The following is a 21102-nucleotide window of genomic DNA, read 5'->3' on the forward strand; positions in this document are numbered from 1 at the left end:
AAAAATCAAGATTTTTCCTAAAAATCAGGAGAAAGGAAGAGTTTGTCAGTATGTCAGGAAATGTTCAAAAAAATCTGGATAATCCTGAACCCAATCCCATTACGGATATGAATCATGGACGTTAAGGGAAGCTGATCGACGAGTACTTGGGGGTTTTGAGTGTAAGATTCTTCGATCTATACTTGGTGGTAAAAAAGTACAATGTGGCAGACTGCGGTGGGATGGGCACGTGGCCAGAGTGCCTGACGAAAAAGTAATCAAAATTATTTTCAGCAGAGAACCAGCAAAAGGCCGTAGACTTCAAAGCAGATCCCGCAACAGATGGATGTGCGCTGTCGAGGACGATGCACGTTTTGCTGATGTGAGTGATATCCCGCCAGGTCTGACGCTTAGCGTCTGGGACGGGCGGTCAATAATGTCCGTTTGTTCCGCAAAGCTTTCTCCGCATTCACCACCGTCACGCTCACTGCCGTTACACGTTAGAATAAATAGTAGAAAAAGGTATAGGCAGACTAGAGCTGTGGGAAAAAGAACAGACCGTCTAAAAAGTGCGAATACGAGTAGCATGTGTTGCTAGCACGCGGCGCGATGATATCCGTGGATTATTGTTAGGATCTGACTAAAAGAACAAATGCCAGAGAAGTGTTTGGATGACCTCATTTACCTTATTTTTAAAAAACGACATCGACTCGAGTGTAAAAGCTTGCAGCAATCAATTTAAGTTTAGCCTACAAGGTACCCTTCCAAGTTCCAATATTTGACTTTAAGGTAACTTAAAGGTGACGTGCGATTCAGTCAAGCGAAACGAGCTGTGGTACATAATGCTAGAAAATGGTCCGACGAAATCGGCTGAACGAGTTTTTACGACGCTGAATGTATCAAAACCACGTGTGAAAATAATGAGTGAGACCTCAGCAGAGTCAGAGAGACTCTCTAACCTGCCTTAGAACATTGCCTTGGAAGGAGCAATATGAAGAGAAAATGGGATTGATAACGGACCAAAGTAAAATAACAAGTCATCATATTCAATTTACCATTAAACAAAAGTAACAGATTCATCATATATTTATCATTTGCAACTTTACAAATCAACTGTACAACACGCTCTGACAATAAACTATAGTGTTCAATAGTTTGAATGTCGAAAAATGCATAACCTGTTTCACGTTTATGATATTTAACCTAACAGATTAACATTCAACTCGAAAAACTTTGAGCAAACTCTCTCAGTACTAGTGTTCCTAAACGTTAATTTTTGGAAGCAAAATAGCAATAGCTCTGGTTCCGTAATTTCCAGAGACCAAACAACGTTGATCAGCTCTTGGCTATCAGGTTGCACATAGCGTTGTTCTTCTGATTCAACATATGAGTCTGACCGGCTATTTTGTGCGTTACTTTCGTCTGTCTAATTTTACGATACTTCGCCATTGGAACAGTTACCGTTCGTTCGAAAGTTTGACTGAGAATGCTATTCGGCTGCAACAACTGCATACACAAAGCTGGATCCGTGGCAAAGTCTAAATCCGAAGTAAGATGAAGTTGTGGCTCTTGGCCAGCAACAAAACTAACATCGAGCGATACGTAGCTCGTATCCAGCTTAACATTACCGCTCACAACGATTGCGGTGCTAAAAACATTAATAAGTTTAATTTTAATAAAGATTAATACGAAATGTTACTTACTTCTGTTCCACCTTGGACTGTGCATTTCTGCTCCAAAGGCTAAGAGTCACCTGACCATTCAAATCAATCGAAATGGCACCCAGCGTGCTTAACTTGAAAACAGCCCCATTTTGGAGTGCGTACCATTCTTCGTTATCCTGCAGTAGCGTCGTGGCTTGATAGGCTGGTGTTGGCTCCGATGCAGTTCCACTCCAAACGTGACGCATAAGGTCAGTTTTTCCATCGAAAAAGACTAGTGGCCTAAAAACTGACCCCTGAACTGTCAGCTCCATCCCGGCTACCGTATCCGAATCGTCCTCGAGAATTTCGTCCTCATTGTTACTGACAAACGATGACATACCACTGGCAAAAAGGCCCAGTGTAAACATGCTGAACTTTTCCTCTCCGACCTCTAGTGTAAGATCTACAATGCCACGTTTTAACACACCGCCACTCATTTCCTGTAGAGATTCTAAACTAGCATTGAAGGATGGCCCGCTTGAATAGGTCCTCATCAAAGCAGTAGACAATCCTCTAGCACCAATCACATGATAGTTGTTTAAGCTAGGATCATTCTGGATTACTTTTCTTAACATTTCCGCAAAGTGTGGACAGCGATCGGCCAGCATGCGAAGCTTCTGTAGTAAATATTGCTTTAGTTCGTAAACTTTATCGTTCGACTTCAACAATTGCGCCAAATGAGTCAGCTCATCAAAATCAGGCTTTAGATCCAAAAGAATATCTAACGCAAGTGCTCGAGCACTAGTGTCAAACTTCTTGGAAACCTGGAATAGGATGTCTTCAAACATGGCTCTGAATTCGTCGTTCCACAAAAATATGGAGAAGGATCTCAACGCTTTCATAGCGGCGACGCTGACCTGAGCACTACCTTCCAGTGCAAGTTCAACCAAAGCATTCAGCGTTTTCGGTGATTTGAGATTATGTAATCCTCGAATGAATTGCAGCTTGCATTTATCTTTCGCACACCAATTAAGCTCCTTGAGCAAGTAATCCTTGACCTTTTCCACAACATCGGTATCGAATGAATTTCCCGGTAGTTTAGCATAGCGATTTGCTAACGAAGCCACGGTTTGAACCAGCGTATCGTAGAATTTTTGCGGGTTTCGTTTCTTTTCGGCCAGCACTAACAGATCTTCGATGATGGTCTTTTGTGGCTGACTTCCAGCTGCCAGAGCTTGCAGATATCGTTCCGCAAAAACCATTTCATCGTCTGACTCGAAGGTCAGCACACTTTTTGCGGCTTCATGAGCGGCAACAGTTTGGATAGCTCCCAATAGATCCAATATTTGCCCCCGCTGCTCTTGCATGGTATCACCCTTCAACAGACGTTGGAAGGGTTCGGTCGGCGTAACACGACCCAGCTTAACCAGCTGCAGAAACAACGAGGAAGTCTCCTGTTTGCCAATTCGGTCATCCGTCAAACTCTTTTTATGAGTTCTGACCAGTTTGGAGAACTACAAATTTGTTAAAAATTGTTCAAATTATTTTAAATGTTATTGTCAACTGTCTAACTTACCGTGTCACAATTTTTACCACTACATTTTGGAGCATATTTTTCAGACAATAGCGATTTCTCTACCAATCCAAAATTTTCAACGGCCTCCTCAACCGTATTACCTTGAACCGTATTTACTTTGGTAGTGCTTCCCTCCGAGTAAACTTTTACAACAGAATCGAGAAATGATCCAAAATTATCATACGCATTTACGAAATACTTGAAATAATCCTCAGCTATTACTCTGTCCAACGATCCATCGGTATTTACGGTGAAGTCCGTGTTCCGTGAATATGTAGTCGAACTGCGTAGTGGATATTCACTTCGCTCAGAGCGATCACCAGAAAACAGGCAGTTACTCCTAGCTTTCTGATAGCGAGTTTCATCATGCGATGTATACAAAACGTCACAGGTCCCCGAGGGATCTACCTCGACGTACTTTCCATCCAGTAACTGATACTGGAACAGGGACGCCAGCCCTCGCTTGAAATTGATTAGCGTCACATCGTCGTCTTTGTCGACGTAAATCTTCTCAATTTGGCCAAGATGCCAATGGGCGAAGAAAGGAGCCGAACTAATGTCCGACAATGTGCTCTTTCGAACGACTTCTCCTGGAATCGTTGACAAGGTGGGGTTTGTGACCTGTGAATAAAATGCCATGAATCAAAAGAGTAGCTACAAGTATAGTAAAATTCAAAATTACCTTAAACCGCAGCAGTTTGTAATCATCGTTTCCCCAAATGGTGGCTACGTGAACTGTAGCCCGAACGATGTAGCCAACCGTTGATGAAGCATTCCTGGTACTACCCGTTCGCACCTCATTCCAGTAACTGTAGCTTTGCTCGGTACCCAACTGAAATGCATCACCGAATGCTGTAATGGTAAGAAGGAGCATTATCCAGGTTACTTCTTTTGTTCAAATGACGATTGGAAAGTCCCAAAGAATCCTCAACTTTATATGGAATCGAAAATAATGTCACAACGGCACATTCAATCACTGAGGAATTAGAAGACAAGAATCCTTTTCTTTGCAGTCCGTTGTGGTCCAAAGGATTACCAATTTCTACGATCCACAGGATCTAGTAGGAGAGGTGGGTTCGAATCCGGTCATAACTGGCTCCGATTATATCTTGGTTCGCGGATTCCCTTGCTTGGGTAAAGCGCAAAGGTACGTTGGTTACTTCAATGACCCCCCCCCCCCCCTTACCTAATTTTCCGCTTTTTTCCCCTTCACGTCTTGCCTGATATATTATAAACACCTTTGTTTCATTACTTTCTCCTACCGTTCCCTACTGTAAACGATGGACTGAACATTTTGAACAACTCTTTCGAGTTTCAAGTATCAGAGACCAACAAAACCAGCACCGTATGACGCCTAGAGCTCGTCGAATTATTCGCGTCAACTCGGAGGTGCCATCACTGGATGAAATTGAAGCAGCCATCAAGAATATGAAATCCAATAGAGCGCCAGGGATAGACTGTATTTCAGCCGAGATGCTCAAAGCTAACCCATCTCTGTCAGCCCAGATTATGCATTTCAGCAATATATGGGAGACCGCAACTTTTCCGGAGGACTGGATGCAGGACATATTGGTCAACGTCACTGAAAACGGAAACCTAACTGAATGCAATAACTGGCATGGCATCACGATGCGCTGTATTACTCTCAAAGTACTCTGCAAGGTAATCCTCAATCGGACCCAGGAGTAGATCGACGCTATTCTCCGGCGGCAGCAAGCCGGATTCCGTGCTGGCCGCTCATGTGTAGACCATATCACAACGCTCCGCATTATATTGGAGCAGATCAACGAATTCCAGGACTCTTTTCTGCTGGTGTTCGTTGACTTCAAAAAGGCGTTCGACCGTCTCAACCACGAAAACATCCGGGACGCACAGATAAGCTAGTTTATCTCATCGAGGCTCAGTACGAGGCGTTCTCGTGCAAGGTTTTGCACAACGGGGTCTTGTCCGACCCCATAAAGGTGACTGCTGGCGCGAGACAGGGTTGCATTTTATCACCGCTTCTGTTTCTCATCGTTGTGGAAGAGATATTAGTTGGAGCAATTGACAGTAGACCAAATCGAGGAATACCTTGGAATCCTCTAACGATGGAGCAGCTAAATGACCTCGACCTAGCCGACGACATTGTCTTGCTCGCACAACGCCGAAACGATATGCAGAGCAAGTTAGATGTCCTCTCCGAGAGCTCCCAAGAAGCAGGTATTATAGTCAATGTAGTAAAAACCAAATCTATGGTAGTGAACACTGAAAATCTCACCAACTTCACAGTAACGGGACAACAAAGTGATCAGGTAGGTATTTTTAAATAACTTGGTAGCCAAAGAACGCCCGATGGTGCTACCAAGACTGATATAGCCACACGGATCAGGAAGATTCGGGTGCCTTATTTGACGCTCAAACCAGATCACTCTACATACGAAAACCCGAATTTTCAACTCAAACGTTTAATCCGTACTGCTGTGTGCCTGCGAAACATGGTGCATCTCAGCGGAGATAACGCAAAAACTGCAAGTATTTTTAACCGGTGCTTGCGATATATCATTCGTGCTTGGTGACCTGACAACTGGACTGGACATGAGTAACGCCACCGTCGATGACATCAACGGCCGATAGCAACAGAAATTTATGAACGTAGGTGGAAGTGGATCGGTCACACCTTGAGGAAAGGAGCGAACGAGATCTGTAAAGAAGACTGGAATCCGCAAGGACAGCATAGAAGAGGCAGACCCAGAGGCTCATGGTGATTCAGTTTAGCCAACGACATCCAGACTGTAGACGAGAACCTGTCCTGGCGACAAGAAAAAGCTATGGCGAGTAACCGTCAGCAGTGGAGATCTCTGATTTCATCCCTTTGTTCTGCCGGACCGGCGGTCATGGACACATAAGTAAGTAAGTAAATACTACAAACAATCATCGATATCACCTTCTGCATCCCAACGTTGCTAGCCGACATGGGCTGGAGGGTGTCCGATGAGTACACGCATAGCGATCACCAAGCTACCAAGGTCAAGGCCAAGGTCGACCGGGTGGAGGAGGAAAATGAAAGCCTTCAACAAAGACCTATTCGTTGAAGCACCCAGTGCAGAGAACAACCACTCAAACTTGAGTGTCAATGAACTGACCAACGTCCTAATACGTGCATGTGACTCAACCATGCCTATGACCGGGCATCCAACGAACGGTCGTCGCTCAGTATGCTGATAGAACGAGATTATCGCTATCGGTGTCCTTCGCTCCAGATGCCACAGAGCGAGAAGGTGCATGCAGTGGGCCCGAACCGATACGGATGTCGAAACGCGTGGAGTTGTGCTTAGAGCGACTAGGTCGGGGCTCAACAGATATTAGGTTGGGCGTAGCAAGAAATCCTGTTTTCAGGAGCTATACCGTTACGAGGATTCAAACCCCTGGGGTGGTGCTTACCAAAAAGCAAAGCAGCAAAGCCTTGAGCTTAAACGTCTTTCTAAGATTGATCTTTTCTTTATCAACGTACTTCACAGCCTGCTGTTAGAGTACAGGGCAATTACGAGGCTAGTGCGGCAACCCTACTGACTCTATCTGGCAGTACCGCCTAGCCGAGATTCAAACAGTATCGTACCTCGAAACTAACTGGGCGCGTCTGTTTACCAGGTGATGATGAAAAAGATAACGGGTTCATTTAAGTAAGTTCCAGTAGAGGTGGCCTCCGACTCCGTACGGTCAAGCGAATGACACTCTTGTTCCGGACACGAACGAGGAGCTTATTGTGGTTGCCAGAGGTCTAAAAACGAAGAAATCGCCCGGTCCGGGATTCCGAACGAAGTGCTGAAAGCGGCAATTCAAGCATACCCTGATATGTTTGTTCCTACCGTGTTTTGCTTTCATTTAGCGATATATATAGTGACTTCCGAACTTTTGTTCGTAGGAATACCCCTCATAATCCTAAACTATCAAAAGTTACTCATGCCCTACTATGATAACAATAAACAAATAACTTTTTTTGTGTTGAGAAATACAAACATAGTTTCTTCGGCAAAGTTGTAGAAAATATAAAGGAAAACACTATGTTGCGACGTCTCAAATCCGAAAGGAAAGCTGCTCTAAAGAAATTTTCGAGGTACAGGACCTTACCCCTTCGCAACCACTACCTGTCGATTAATACAATATACACACGCCTGAGTCGTTCTTGCTTTCGAAGCTACCTGAGAAATGTCGAGTGAAGATTGAAACGTAACCCTAAATCTTTTTGGAAATATGTCAACGAGCAACGGAAAGATGACGGTCTACCCTCGGTTATGTTCCTGGGTGATAAAACGGCGAGCAACTCTGAGCAAATTTCTGAACAGTTTTCGATTAAATTCTCCAGTTTGACGATTGCAGAGATATCCACAGCGAAGGAGTGTGTTCTTTTCCTGGGTCATTCATTGAACAACCTCACCATCGATGAAGTGATGGTTACATCGGCCGCCGCGAAGTTGAAACTTTCTCGATCCGTTGGACCGGACGGTATACCAGCTGTGTTCCTGAAAAAATGCATCCACGCTATCGCTGATCCAATGAGCTGTCTTTTCAGCTTATCCGTTAACTCAGGTGTCTTCCCCTCAGCATGGAAATTAGCCTACATGTTCCCTGTGCATAAAAAGGGAAATAGGAAAAACGTAGATAACTATCGAGGAATCACTGCTCTAAACTCAATTTCGAAACTGTTTGAGCTCGCCCTGTTTGAACCAGTATTTGCATTTTTCAAACAGTACATCTCTGATAACCAACATAAATTTATACCCAAGCGCTCCACGACTACCAATCTCTTGGCTCTTACATCCTACGTGATAAATAGTTTCGATGCTCGGTTGCAAACAGATGTCTTTTACACTGATCTTTCTACAGCTTTCGACAAATTGAACCACCAAATCGCTATTGCTAAACTGGATAAGCTTGGCATAGGTGATCCGTTGCTGCGTTGGTTCCGTTCATACTTATCCGATCGCCACATAAAGGTGGACATTGAGGGCAGTCTCTCTGGATCGTTCACTGCTCATTCTGGAATAACACAAGGCAGCCATCTTGGTCCTTTAGTATTCCTTATCTACTTCAATGACGTCAACTACCTGCTTAAAGGTCCGCGACTCTTGTTTGCTGACGACCTCAAATTATACTCAAAAGTCGAAAATCTATCCGACGCCGCTGTCCTTCAGGAGGAACTATCGACCTTTGCCAAATGCTGTGTCGACAACCGCATGCTGCTTAACCTCAACAAGTGTGAAGTCAGCACATTTTCCAGAAAGCTGAGCCCGTTCGCTTTTGACTACAAGCTGTCAAATACGCCATTACGTCGCGAAAACTGCGTCAGGGATCTGGGGATACTGCTCGACTCAAAACTTACATTCAAACAGCACATCGCGTTCATCGTGGACAAAGCCTGCAGGAACCTTGGCTTCATTATGCGCATCGGCAAGAACTTCAACGATATTTACTGCTTGAAAGCTCTTTATTGTGCATTAGTCCGCTCCAATCTTGAATACTGTGCTCCAGTTTGGAGTCCATACTATCAAAATGGAGTTAGCCGAATCAAGTCAGTGCAGGGGAGATTCATTCGTTTTGCTCTTCGGAGACTTCCGTGGAATAACCCTTTCCAGCTGCCAAACTACGAACAACGCTGTAGGCTCATCGACCTAGACCCCCTTCATGTTCGTTGCGATGTAAATAGAGCAACAATTGTCCCCGATTTATTGACCTCACGAGTGGATTGCCCGTGTATATTGGAAAACCTTGATATTCACGTCCGGAGTCGTACATTGCGCAATAGCCACTTTCTACACGTGCCGAATCAATGGACTAACTACAGCAGCTTTAGCATGATTACCGGTCTCCTACGCCACTTTAACCGTTTTTACTCCAGCTTCGAATTTGACGTCAGCCGTAACGTGCAGAAAAATCGTTTTTTATCAATAGCGCGTAGTTTTTAGGTTAAATTATCATGTGAGCCACAAGGCCTGTTGATGTACAAATAAACAAATTTTCCAAAGAAATCATACTTCTTTCTCTTTCGAGTATAGAGATACAGAGCCTTTTCTTTAGAAGTTCTTCAAAAGCTTAAAAGCTACTTCTGAATCGGACGCTAGTGTACGATACAGCTGATAGGGCGCAGAAATACAAAGTGACAGCGGGTGTTCCACAGGGCTTGATTCTCCATCCTAAGCTGTGGAATACCATGTACGATGGCGTGTTGAGGCTCGACCTGCCCACTGTTGAGATCACAGGCTTCGCCGACAATATCGTCTTAACAGTCTTAACAGGTCATCCCCTGATGTCAACATCAGGGGCGTTCGGGACAGAGTTAGGCTGGACTCTACTAGGAGGTGGCAAGCGGAATGGGACTACGCTGAACATGGCTGGAAGGTTTACTCAAACCTGCATGCATACAAAAATATAAAAAACCCGAATTAATCCACCTAGCGGCGTGACCTAGCCTTTCTACTGCCACAATAATCATTATTTAATTTCTCAGGAACTTAATTGTAGATGTATAGATGTTATATTAGACTATATTTTTAAATATCCGTTCCGTATTCCTCAAAATCCTTATTTGCCAGTTAAATTCACAACGTATTGTGTAGAATAATTATATTTTCTTTCCTTGGGTGCGTAAATACATGCAAGCGTCATTTATGTTACTTGATGAACACCTTATTTAGTTTTATAATATTTATAAAAAAATAATGTGAACACAAAAGATAATTTTTACAGACTTGAATGAATATGTATAGAAAATTAGAAATTAACCCTCTAACGGGTCTACAGACGGCCTTAACTTTCGGGCTTTAGAGCCACATACGAAACTTGTTTTGAATTGACAATATGAAGTATTTGTTCATAGCAGATTTTTTGATATTTTGATATTAATACCATGCATTCAAAAGTTAGCATCTTTGAAAAACAAGAGTTCAGAAAAATTATTATTATATTTCGCTTTTGAAGAAAAAGGATATCTACAACAAAATGATTGATCGCAAAATTTTACTATTGGTTTGTTTGGCTTCAATTTTGCAATATATCTGAATTAGAAAAAAATTACTGAATAGAGCATTAAATATGAAAACGAGAAATGGAACTATTTCTTAGCTAGCGCTTCTTCAGATAATTATTTTTGCATGAAAATCAAACCTTAAGCTTCTTTTGAATGTACTTTCATGAAAAGATAGTCATTAGCTTGATCGCATCGTTTTTACAATGTTAGAGGGTTAGGAAAACAAGATGAGGTCGAAAAATAGTGCCAAAGCTGCGCCATAAACATGCTTGAGAATGGGAAAGACGATCGATATGATTCCCAGTGCTTGTCTTTTTTTGATTTGTTTATTAAAACATGATACATGACATAAGACATCTGTCCTTTAAAATATCACTAACTTATCACTTACAAAATTTCTACCGTGCAACGTTTACTTCCTATTTTTCATATAACATTTCTAAGCTCTAATATCTATTGATTGAAAAGAGCATCTATTGATGCGCAGAATTTGTTTGGAATTTGTACAAATTTATTTGGAAAAATCAACTCACTAGTATTTTTGATTCTATACACCACTATACCTACATGCTTAAATAAACTACTTTTCTTCGCTTTTTGCTTTTTTGTACAATTGTGAGTAACGGCAAGTGAAGAAAATGACAATTGAAATCTGAAATCAAAGAAAAGAAAAAACTTTTCGATTGAATCCCACTATTTAATATTTATTTGCAACAGATACGTAGTTCACCTACGACGTGCAGGCTTCATCAGTGTCTTATTTCAAAGCGTATACGTATCTGTCGCGAATAAATATTAAATAGTGGAATTTAGTCGGTAAAAGTTTTTTTCTTTTCTTTAATTTCAGAGTTCGTATTCCACTAAGAGGCTTCAAAAACTTCAGACAATTGACATGTTTCTCACTTTTCTTGAATTTCATTGCAAATTTTAAAATTGCAAATTGTCATCACATACATACATACATACACACATACATACATGCATACATACATATATACATACATACATACATACATACATACATACATACATACATACATACATACATACATACATACATACATACATACATACATACATACATACATACATACACACATACATCACACACATCTCATACATTGAATACAATCAACATTTGATTGATATGTTTTGATTTCACACGTTTTAACGGTTTAATATACGGTGCTTAAGTGTTAAAGTTTGAATAACTTTTGAATGAAGCGTCCGATTTTAAATAACTCGGTTTCGTTTGATAGATCTCAGCAGTAATTTTCAAATAATCATAAAATGTGTGATGTTTTACATTAAATTAATGCTTATATGTTACATAAATATGTTTTAAATACTATTTTTTCACATTTCTTTATGTAACTTTCAAACTACAAGTCCAATCGTCATGAAATTTGGAAGTTAAGGGTTTGCAAGGCTCCTCTTTCATATGCAATCAATTTTGTTCAAATCTGTTAAGAGACCTATGAGATAATGAAGTCCCATATTTTTCGTATTTTTATACATAACTTTTGAACTAAAAGTCCGATCAGTATGAAATTCAATAGCAACCAATGGGACACCTAGACCTTTCATTTGACACTAAGAACATTAAAATCGGTCCAGCCGTCTCCGAGAAAAGTGAGTGAGATTAAAAGCGTCACATACACACACACACATACACACACACACACACACACATACAGTTTTCGAAACTGAGTCGAATGGTATATAACATTCGGCCCGTAGGACCTTCTTTCCATTTCCGGTTTTCCAAGTGATTTCTATACCTTTATACTATATATTTATATAGTAGAAAGGCAAAACTCGTTTGTCCAGGAATCCGTAGTCGAAGATAATCTGTCATAGTTGTTCTTGATCATTAAATTCGTGATATATTTCTAATATTACCGCACGAATTCCTGTGCAACCGATAATAGGCACGTCTTTTTTCATTGGGGGAACCAAAGGAGGGTGAGGCTAGGGGGCTCCCCCTAGGAGAGATTTAGTCCCTTCTAGAAAAGTGAAGCCCATCAAATAAAATGGTCGAAAAAAATACTGGGGGCTATAGCCCCCTCTAGAAATGGGCGCTAGTTCCGCCAATACTTTTTTCCTCCATTCTTCCGGTACCAGCTATCCCTCTGAGATCTTGACAATCATCCAGGGTATCACTCTAGCTAGTAGTAGCTTATTCAACCATTGTACAGCTAATTACCGGGTAACAATCGCTTAATAAGCAGTTATATGACAAAAATCTTTATTGGGACTGCAGCCAGTGCTTTCAAACAGTGTTCAGTAGATCGCTTGATAGTTTGTCAATGCCAATCTTCTCTTCCACTTCCTGAATACGTGGCACCGGGAACCAGTCGTCTTCTGCGCGTTGTTATACTTTATACTGTTATATTGTCATTCACTGTGTTAGCGTCAAAATACCGCTGGAATAATAAACTTTTTCCAATATGAAAAGCATAGAATTGAATCTGGCAAGCCAGTCACTAAGTATTGAGAGAGGTAGCTCAAAGAAAACAGAACTGTTTCTATTTCACCACAGCTGACAAGACGACCGGTAATGGTGAACCGCTTTGCAATGCTTGATTGATAAAGAAAGGAATAGCATTGGATAGCAAGCTACTGCTTTTTCGCTTTGCTCGTGATCAGTTTATCGTTAGGTATTAATCACCTGATTCCAAATTTTATCTACATCGATATCTATATCTGTTGTATATAGGGCACGCGATAGTATTTTTGGCAGGCTTCTAGTTATTCGATACTCTTTGTGTCGGGTGTCTTGTGCTTCACGAAGAACCAATTTACCACGCCACGAGACGCATGTGCAAACAAACGGACGTAGCTATTGGCTGGAAAATGTGAGTTTTTTGCCAGAACATGAAAACAGAGATGACAGGCCCAAAATAAAATCAGGCTGAAAATGCTGCTCACGTACCCTACCTATGTCATTTAGAACAATCGTTTAGAGCAATTCAGTTGAGCCAATAATAACTGCGAAAAAAAATTAAAATATGAGTGGAACAATACAAAATTACTCTTGACTTTGTTTGCGAGCCAATCAAATTCAGTGACGTGAATCCGTGTGTTTACGTAGCATAATGCAAACCGTTATGTTGGTAAATTCCAGCAATTTAAGCATACTCAAGATTCAAAATGATTGTAGAAAATAGAACTTACCTGGAGCTGGATGACAACGCCCTACAATAAAATAAAAGTCAATCATAAAAATTTAAAAAGAGTAAAACAGTGCTTAACATCATTGCACAAAAACCGCTCGCCATTGCAATGGCAACCGATAACAAGTGAGATGAACGGCTCGAAAACAGCTGATGCAGCCATTTCATTTAGCGCATTTAGCTTTGCATCAATGAGTCGATATGCGAGACACGTCGACCTGTTTTCCTTTTTTTTTTTGTGTGCCTGAATACGGGATTACTCAATCACCATCATCATCACCCTGCTCTGGATGGAACACGTTGTCTGTTTTGGTTTCGATTTTCTATTGCCGCCCGGCACCACCACCGACCGGCTCGAACAGAGCCAGTGCAGAAGGATGGTTGAATTTCACTCTCAACTTCATTGCCAAGGTTAGAGGTTATCGACACATCGGTTATGTGATGATGTGGTTCTCGCTCTTCTCTTCCTTCGGAAGCTGAGACGAGTCCTTGTGCAATGATTGCAGCACTTATCTGTTGTTCGAAAGACCTTGCGTACTTACCGAAGAAAGCTGCCAGCATCAACGTCATCAATTGAAGTTTCATGTTTTCTTAATTTAAGCACACACCCTCCTGTAGTTTAAACAACAATCCTCGTTCCAATCAATGTAACATATTTTGCTTTACGTACGTTCCACCATTCAGTCGTCATGCGCTGCAAAACACACAGCATAAACCAACTGTAAATTGTGCACTAAACGGAGTCTTCTCCGCTCTGACTGCCCGGTGTACGGTGATTGTAAAGGCAGTGAGAAATTAAAGAATCAAGCGATAGAGTTCTATCTGTGTGTAGAGAAATGGCTCGTGTCCGTGTGTGCTGTGCTGATTGGGTGGTAGGCGAAAACTTTCTACAAGCACCAAAAAAATCTACCGATCGCACCCCACGCTAGAAGAGAACTGACTGCTCGGCGGAGAAAGACTTCAGCGATCAGCTTCAGCAGGAGAGCTTTGCCAGCTCATTCCAGACAGATCACCACACACCCAGCGGGGACGGTGTTCCAATCGATGGATTTTAATAGCAATGCTGTGCAGTGGAATAAATTATATGCGTGGTTCCAATTAACTGTATCGCTCGACAATTCTGAGTTTGAACGGCATATTTTGGTGATTAACGTCACAAGAAGTTATAACCATTGGTACTATAGAAGCCGAAATTTGGTTTCCAATCAAATATTGATATGACATGTAAATCATTTTTCAGTTTCCTACTACAATAATCGTATAGAAACGCTTCCGGATTAAACAATTTACTTTAGGTGAAAATATACAAAACCTCTAATGCAGTTATAAACACAAGCGGAAATAGGTATAATAGTCAAAATCAGTCGGCAACAAATCTTATCGTGTTATCTCGAAATCAATCGCGCTACCTCACAAAAGCGACTGGTAAACATCTGTTTGAAACACACACTCCATAAAATCTTACGAACTGTTGCCTTGCAAACTAGTAGATTCAATGCAGTCATGATTTTCGATAATGAGAAGATAGAATTTGACACCAATTTCACGAAGGATCGTTTAATTCTCGCTGATATTTTCGTATTTTTGACTTTAGCTTGATCGTTTTGTAACATATTTTTCTAATACATACTTTTAAAGGACTTTCTGATCGAGTCAATTTGGCAGATGACGTATGTTAGAAGAGAGCCAATTTTTGGAATTTATCCAAACGAAAGAAACTCGATTTAGGCCATTGCAAATCATTTTGAAAGTTTTTGTCACCCCCCCTTGGAAATTGGCTTGAAAAATCAGGGGGCAAAAAATAATTTGTAGGATATGAGTTAAATTTTTTTTATAAAATCAATTCTCTGTGGACTCTACAGCCTGAAAAACTTGAAAAATTAGTGTACGAGTTGAGTTAACGCTTCTAGCATGAAATAGAAATGGAAATTCAAACAGCGAAATTTCCGAAAATCGGCCAAAAAAATTATCTTTCATTTTTGTCTTTTTCCGTAGATTTTTGCATGGAAATTAACAACGTATATATTAACAGCAAGAATAGATTTGGTTTTCACGTTTAAACTTAAAATAAAAATGCCTAAAATCCATTTTTGTTCTGCTCGATTAAAAAATTCTCTTTGTTTTTTTTTCGCCCCCCCCTTCAGGGGCCCAACACTGGAGGGACAAAAACTTTTTAAAATATTTGTAATGGCCTTATTAGAATTGAAAAAGTACGCTAGCAGCCATCAAGGTGGTGAGAGAGCGGGTTCGTCGAAAAATGAACCGCTCGATCTGGAAGACCGCTGTTGACTTGGATGTGTCGATCGGGGACTGTTCACACAATCATGGCGAAGGACCTGGGATGCAAGCCGTACAAAAAACGCAAGACTTACGGGGTAACGGAGGCTACAACGAAGAAGAGGCTGGACAGAGCAAAACTGATACTTTCGCGACATGCTGGTCAGGAGTTCGTGTTTTCTGATGAGAAACCACATAAACATCCCGCGGTTCCAGAACGCCGCGTCGGTGATGGTTCGGGGGGCCGTATCCAAGCGTGGGAAGTTTCCACTGGTGTTTATCGAGAAAAACCCGAATTAATCCACCTAGCGGCGTGACCTAGCCTTTCTACTGCCACAATAATAATTATTTAATTTCTCAGGAACATCTATAATTAACTTGACTATATTTTTAAATATCCGTTCCGTATTCCTCAAAATCCTTATTTGCCAGTAAAATTCACAACGTATTGCGAAGAATAATTATATTTTCTTTCCTTGGGTGCGTAAATACTTGTAAGCGTCATTTATGTTATTTGATGAACACCTTATTCAGACTAATCTCATGTTTTTTTAGTCTTGACCTTGAAATGCAGTCATACATATATATTAATATTTTTTTGAAACGATGGTTCTGCAATTGATAAAGGGACGGTAGGGGAAAGAAGTCGTCGTCCTGAAAGTAAACAGTAGTTAGATTAAAACTTCTCGCTCGGTGGTAATCTGCAATTGATGCAGGAAGCGACACAATATGTGTCGATAACCCAACCAAAACGCGTCGCTATTCTTGAGAAGTGGATTTTGCGGTCTCCTTTTGTCCAGCGCCTCTATGGTTCAAAGGTACAAGTACCAGCGAATCACATGCCCTGGCGGGTGTTGTGGGTTCGAATCCGGTTGTAATCTTAGATTACAGCTTGGTTCGACTCATGCACCTTCCAGTATTGGACAAAAGGTAGGAGTCAAAATGACCTTCCTTTCCGCTCTTCCCCTCCTTCTCCAAAAATTAAAAACAAAAATTTCATTTCTTTCCCCTACCGTCCCTTTATAAATTGCAGAACCATCGTTTCAAAAAAATACACCTTATTTAGTTTTATAATCGGTCGGCCTTAACTTTCGGGTTTCAGAGCCACATACGAAACTTGTTTTGAACTGACAATATGAGATATGTTTTCATAGCAGATTTTTTGATATTTTTTTTGAGTGGTTTTAGCCCAAAGGGTAGATTTTTTTGATATTTTGATATTAATACCATGCGTTCAAAAATTAGCATCTTTGAAAAACAAGAGTTCAGAAAAATTATTATTATACTTCGCTTTTGAAGAAAAAGGATATCTACAACAAAATGATTAATCTCAAAATTTTACTATTAGTTTGCTTGGCTTCAATTTTGCAATATATCTGAATTAGAAAAAATAATTGAATAGAGCATTAGATATGAAAAAGAGAAATTGAACTTTTTCTTAGCTGGCGCTCCTTCAGATAATTATTTTTGCATGAAAATCAAAACTTGACCTTTTTTTGAATGTACTTTCATGAAAAGATAGTCATTAGCTTGATCGCATCGTTTTTACAATGTTAGAGGGTTAGGAAAACAAGATGAGGTCGAAAAATAGTGCAAAAACTGCGCCGTAAACATGCTTGATAATGAGAAATATGATCGATATGATTTCCAGTGCTTGTCATTTTTGATTTATTTATTAAAACATGATACATGACATAAGACATCTATCCTTTAAAATGTCACTAACAAAAACAAATCTTACAAAGTTACTACCGTGCAACGTTTACTTCCTATTTTTCATATAACATTTCTAAGCTCTAGTATCTATGGATTGAAAAGAGCATATATTGATGCGCAAAATTTGTTTGAAATTTGTATAAATTTATTTGGAAAAATCAACTCACTAGTATTTTGATCCTATACACCACTATACTTATATACTTAAATTAACTGCTTTTCTCCGCTTTTTGCTTTTCGTGTTCAATTGTGAGTAACAACAAGTGAAGAAAATGACAATTGAAATCTAAAATCAAAGAAAAGAAAAAACTTTACAATTGAATCCCGCTATTTAATATTTATTTGCGACAGATACGTAGTTCGCCTACGACGTGCAGGCTTCATCAGTGTCTTATTTCAAAGCGTATACGTATCTGTCGCGAATAAATATTAAATAGTGGAATTTAGTCGGTAAAAGTTTTTTTCTTTTCTTTTATTTTAGAGTTCGTATTCCACTAAGAGGCTTCAAAAACTTCTGACTTTTGACATGTTTCTCACTTTTCTTGAATTTCATTGCAAATTGTCATCACATACACATACATACAACATACATACATACATACATACATACATACATACATACATACATACATACATACATACATACATACATACATACATACATACATACATACATACATACATACATACATACATACATACATACATACATACATACATACATACATACATACATACATACATACATACATACATACATACATACATACATACATACATACATACATACATACATACATACATACATACATACATACATACATACATACATACATACATACATACATACATACATACATACATACATACATACATACATACATACATACATACATACATACATACATACATACATACATACATACATACATACATACATACATACATACATACATACATACATACATACATACATACATACATACATACATACATACATACATACATACATACATACATACATACATACATACATACATACATACATACATACATACATACATACATACATACATACATACATACATACATACATACATACATACATACATACATACATACATACATACATACATACATACATACATACATACATACATACATACATACATACATACATACATACATACATACATACATACATACATACATACATACATCGCACACATTGAATACAATCAACATTTGATTGATACGTTTTGATTTCACACGTTTTAACGGTTTAATATACGGTGCTTAAGTGTTAAAGTTTGAATAACTTTTGAATGAACCGTCCGATTTAAAATAACTCGATTTCGTTTGATAGATCTCAGCAGTAATTTTCAAATAATAATAAAATGCGTGATGTTTTACATTGAATTGATGTTTATATGTTTCAAAAATATGTTTTCAATACTATTTTTTCACATTTCTTTATGTAACTTTCAAACTACAAGGCCAATCGTCATGAAATTTGGAAGTTAAGGGTTTACAAGACTCCTCTTTCATATGCAATCAATTTTGTTCAAATCGGTTAAGGGACCTGTGAGATAATGAAGTCCCATATTTTTCGTATTTTTATACATAACTTTTGAACTAAAAGTCCGATCAAAATGAAATTCAATAGCAACCTATGGGACACCTAGACCTTTCATTTGACACTAAGAACATTAAAATCGGTCCAGCCATCTCCGAGAAAAGTGAGTGATATTGAAAGCGTTACATACCCACACACACACATACCCCCCCCACACACACACACACACACACACACACACACACACACACACACACACGCGCACACACACACACACACACACACACACACACACACACACACACACACACACACACACACACACACACACACACACACACACACACACACACACACACACACACACACACACACACACACACACACACACACACACACACACACACACACACACACACACACACACACACACACACACACACACACACACACGCACACACACACACACACGCACACACACACACACACACACACACACACACACAGAAAATGCTCAGTTTTCGAAACTGAGTCGAATGGTATATGACATTCGGCCCGCAGGACCTTCTTTCCATTTCCGGTTTTCCAAGTGATTTCTATACCTTTATACTATATATTTATATAGTAGAAAGGCAAAACATTGGAAGAAAAACTGAATATAGTTGGATTAGAAATCAATGGTCATAAAAATTAGGTACTAATAAGGCTACCCAATGACAGGGCGGAATCACAACAGGAAACTAACAGACAAGAAAGTCTAAAAGCGCTAAGAACCCCATATTTTATAGTAAATTTCTGCAAAGAGTTTCGTGCACCATGGGAAGCAGGAGAACTAATGTACAATACAGTAATTGCTCCTGCAATTTTATACGGCACAAAAGCAACAGTACTAGTTATTAAAAATAGTTTTTCCACGAAAAAGCATGAAAATACTATCTTCAACAGCTGCAAAAAACCAAGGAACGCAGCTATCCCAGTAGCGTTTTCAATATGGATAAAAATGCATTTGAAATGGCACAAAACCACAAAAAGGGACAAAACGAAAGAGAAAGGAACAAAAACGTTCAGTGGATTCAGAAAAAAAACTCAAACCGAGAGTCCTATGCTGTACTTATGGCTGGATCAGCTGCCGGTGTTATGGTTCCTCTCATTATTTTATTCCAATTTAAGGAAAGATTGACGAGGGAAATCGTTCAAAGTGTGCCAAAAGGATGTGATATTGGCCGTTCAGATAGTGACTAGATAAACTCTAAGACTTTTTACGAATGTATTTTTTCCTTAGTTTAATAGTTCAATCCGGGTCGATGGATATTTTTACACCGATCGATCTATGACTACTATTAGAATAAGCATAAATATCAAGTAATGTCATAAAATAAACTAATCAACTAATCACATGCAAGCACACTTTAACTTCCCAAGACCGTGGCGATAGATTTTGGGAAAAAGTAACAGAGTCTCCCCGCCCATTATAACGGAAATTGTTTGTTTAGATTAAAGCTAGACCAATTTGATGACTTGAAACTAACACTTTTTCTTTAAAGTGTAGAAATACTCCTTTATTTCAACCGATTTTTTCGTTTGAACATTGTACGTAGACCAATTTGATGTCCTGAGAGTGAATCGTTATAGAAAAGTGAGCTTCTATTAGTCTGATTGTTTCCATATATACTGCAAGTATTTATTCTGAACGGATGTCTTGTACGAAAACAGGACAGACGGGATGTTCTCAAAGCGAGGAAGAATTAGCGACTATCTCATCCGAAAATAGGGTTTAGGCGTATAATTTGCTGCTTTGCATTTGTTAATTGCTTACAATTCTTTACGTAGTTTCAAGTGTATTCCTATAAAGAGTGAAAATAACTGAAAAGTAGAGTGTCAAAAAGAACTACAGATCCGACTCGATTACCCGGATGAATTCTTTTTTTGTGAATAGGGTTTTTGAAATGTATTTACGTTCAAAGCGTGTTTAACTTTTTTTTCCACCCGGATAATCGAGTCCGACCTGTATTGCAGAGTGCAAAGGAGGTCAGCTAATTGTTGAAGTTTTAACCGGCATGATTTTAGCTGGCTGTCCACATGTTAGTTGAAAAACAATTACGCTTCAAATCAAATCAACTATTTTCGAGAAAAATTAATTAATGCAATTTGGTGTT

General features: G+C 39.5%; 1 protein-coding gene across 1 annotated transcript; it reads right to left on the reverse strand.

The window, feature by feature from the left end:
• Nucleotides 1-1041: 1041 nt before the first annotated feature.
• LOC128740852 (microsomal triacylglycerol transfer protein) lies at nucleotides 1042-14298 on the reverse strand. Its single transcript, XM_053836421.1, has 6 exons — nucleotides 13920-14298; nucleotides 13379-13399; nucleotides 3881-4050; nucleotides 3199-3819; nucleotides 1683-3136; nucleotides 1042-1627 (listed from the first exon to the last, which is right to left on the reverse strand). Exons 1-6 carry the CDS (start codon nucleotides 13960-13962, stop codon nucleotides 1315-1317), a joined length of 2622 nt encoding a protein of 873 aa, XP_053692396.1. The 5' UTR covers nucleotides 13963-14298; the 3' UTR covers nucleotides 1042-1314.
• Between the last annotated feature and the right edge of the window lie 6804 nt (nucleotides 14299-21102).

This window comes from Sabethes cyaneus, chromosome 3 (genome assembly GCF_943734655.1).
Source record: "Sabethes cyaneus chromosome 3, idSabCyanKW18_F2, whole genome shotgun sequence".
Lineage (NCBI taxonomy): Eukaryota > Metazoa > Arthropoda > Insecta > Diptera > Culicidae > Sabethes > Sabethes cyaneus.

What these genes read in the sequence shown, in the direction of transcription:
- LOC128740852 (XM_053836421.1), bottom strand. Translation starts at nt 13,962, where the DNA reads ATGAAACTTCAATTGATGACGTTGATGCTGGCAGCTTTCTTCG. An exon ending in GCGTTGTCATCCAGCTCCAG is followed by an intron (nt 4,051 to 13,378) that starts GTAAGTTCTATT and finishes TTACCATTACAG; the next exon opens with CATTCGGTGATGCATTTCAG. An exon ending in CAGTCCAAGGTGGAACAGAA is followed by an intron (nt 1,628 to 1,682) that starts GTAAGTAACATT and finishes TAATGTTTTTAG; the next exon opens with CACCGCAATCGTTGTGAGCG.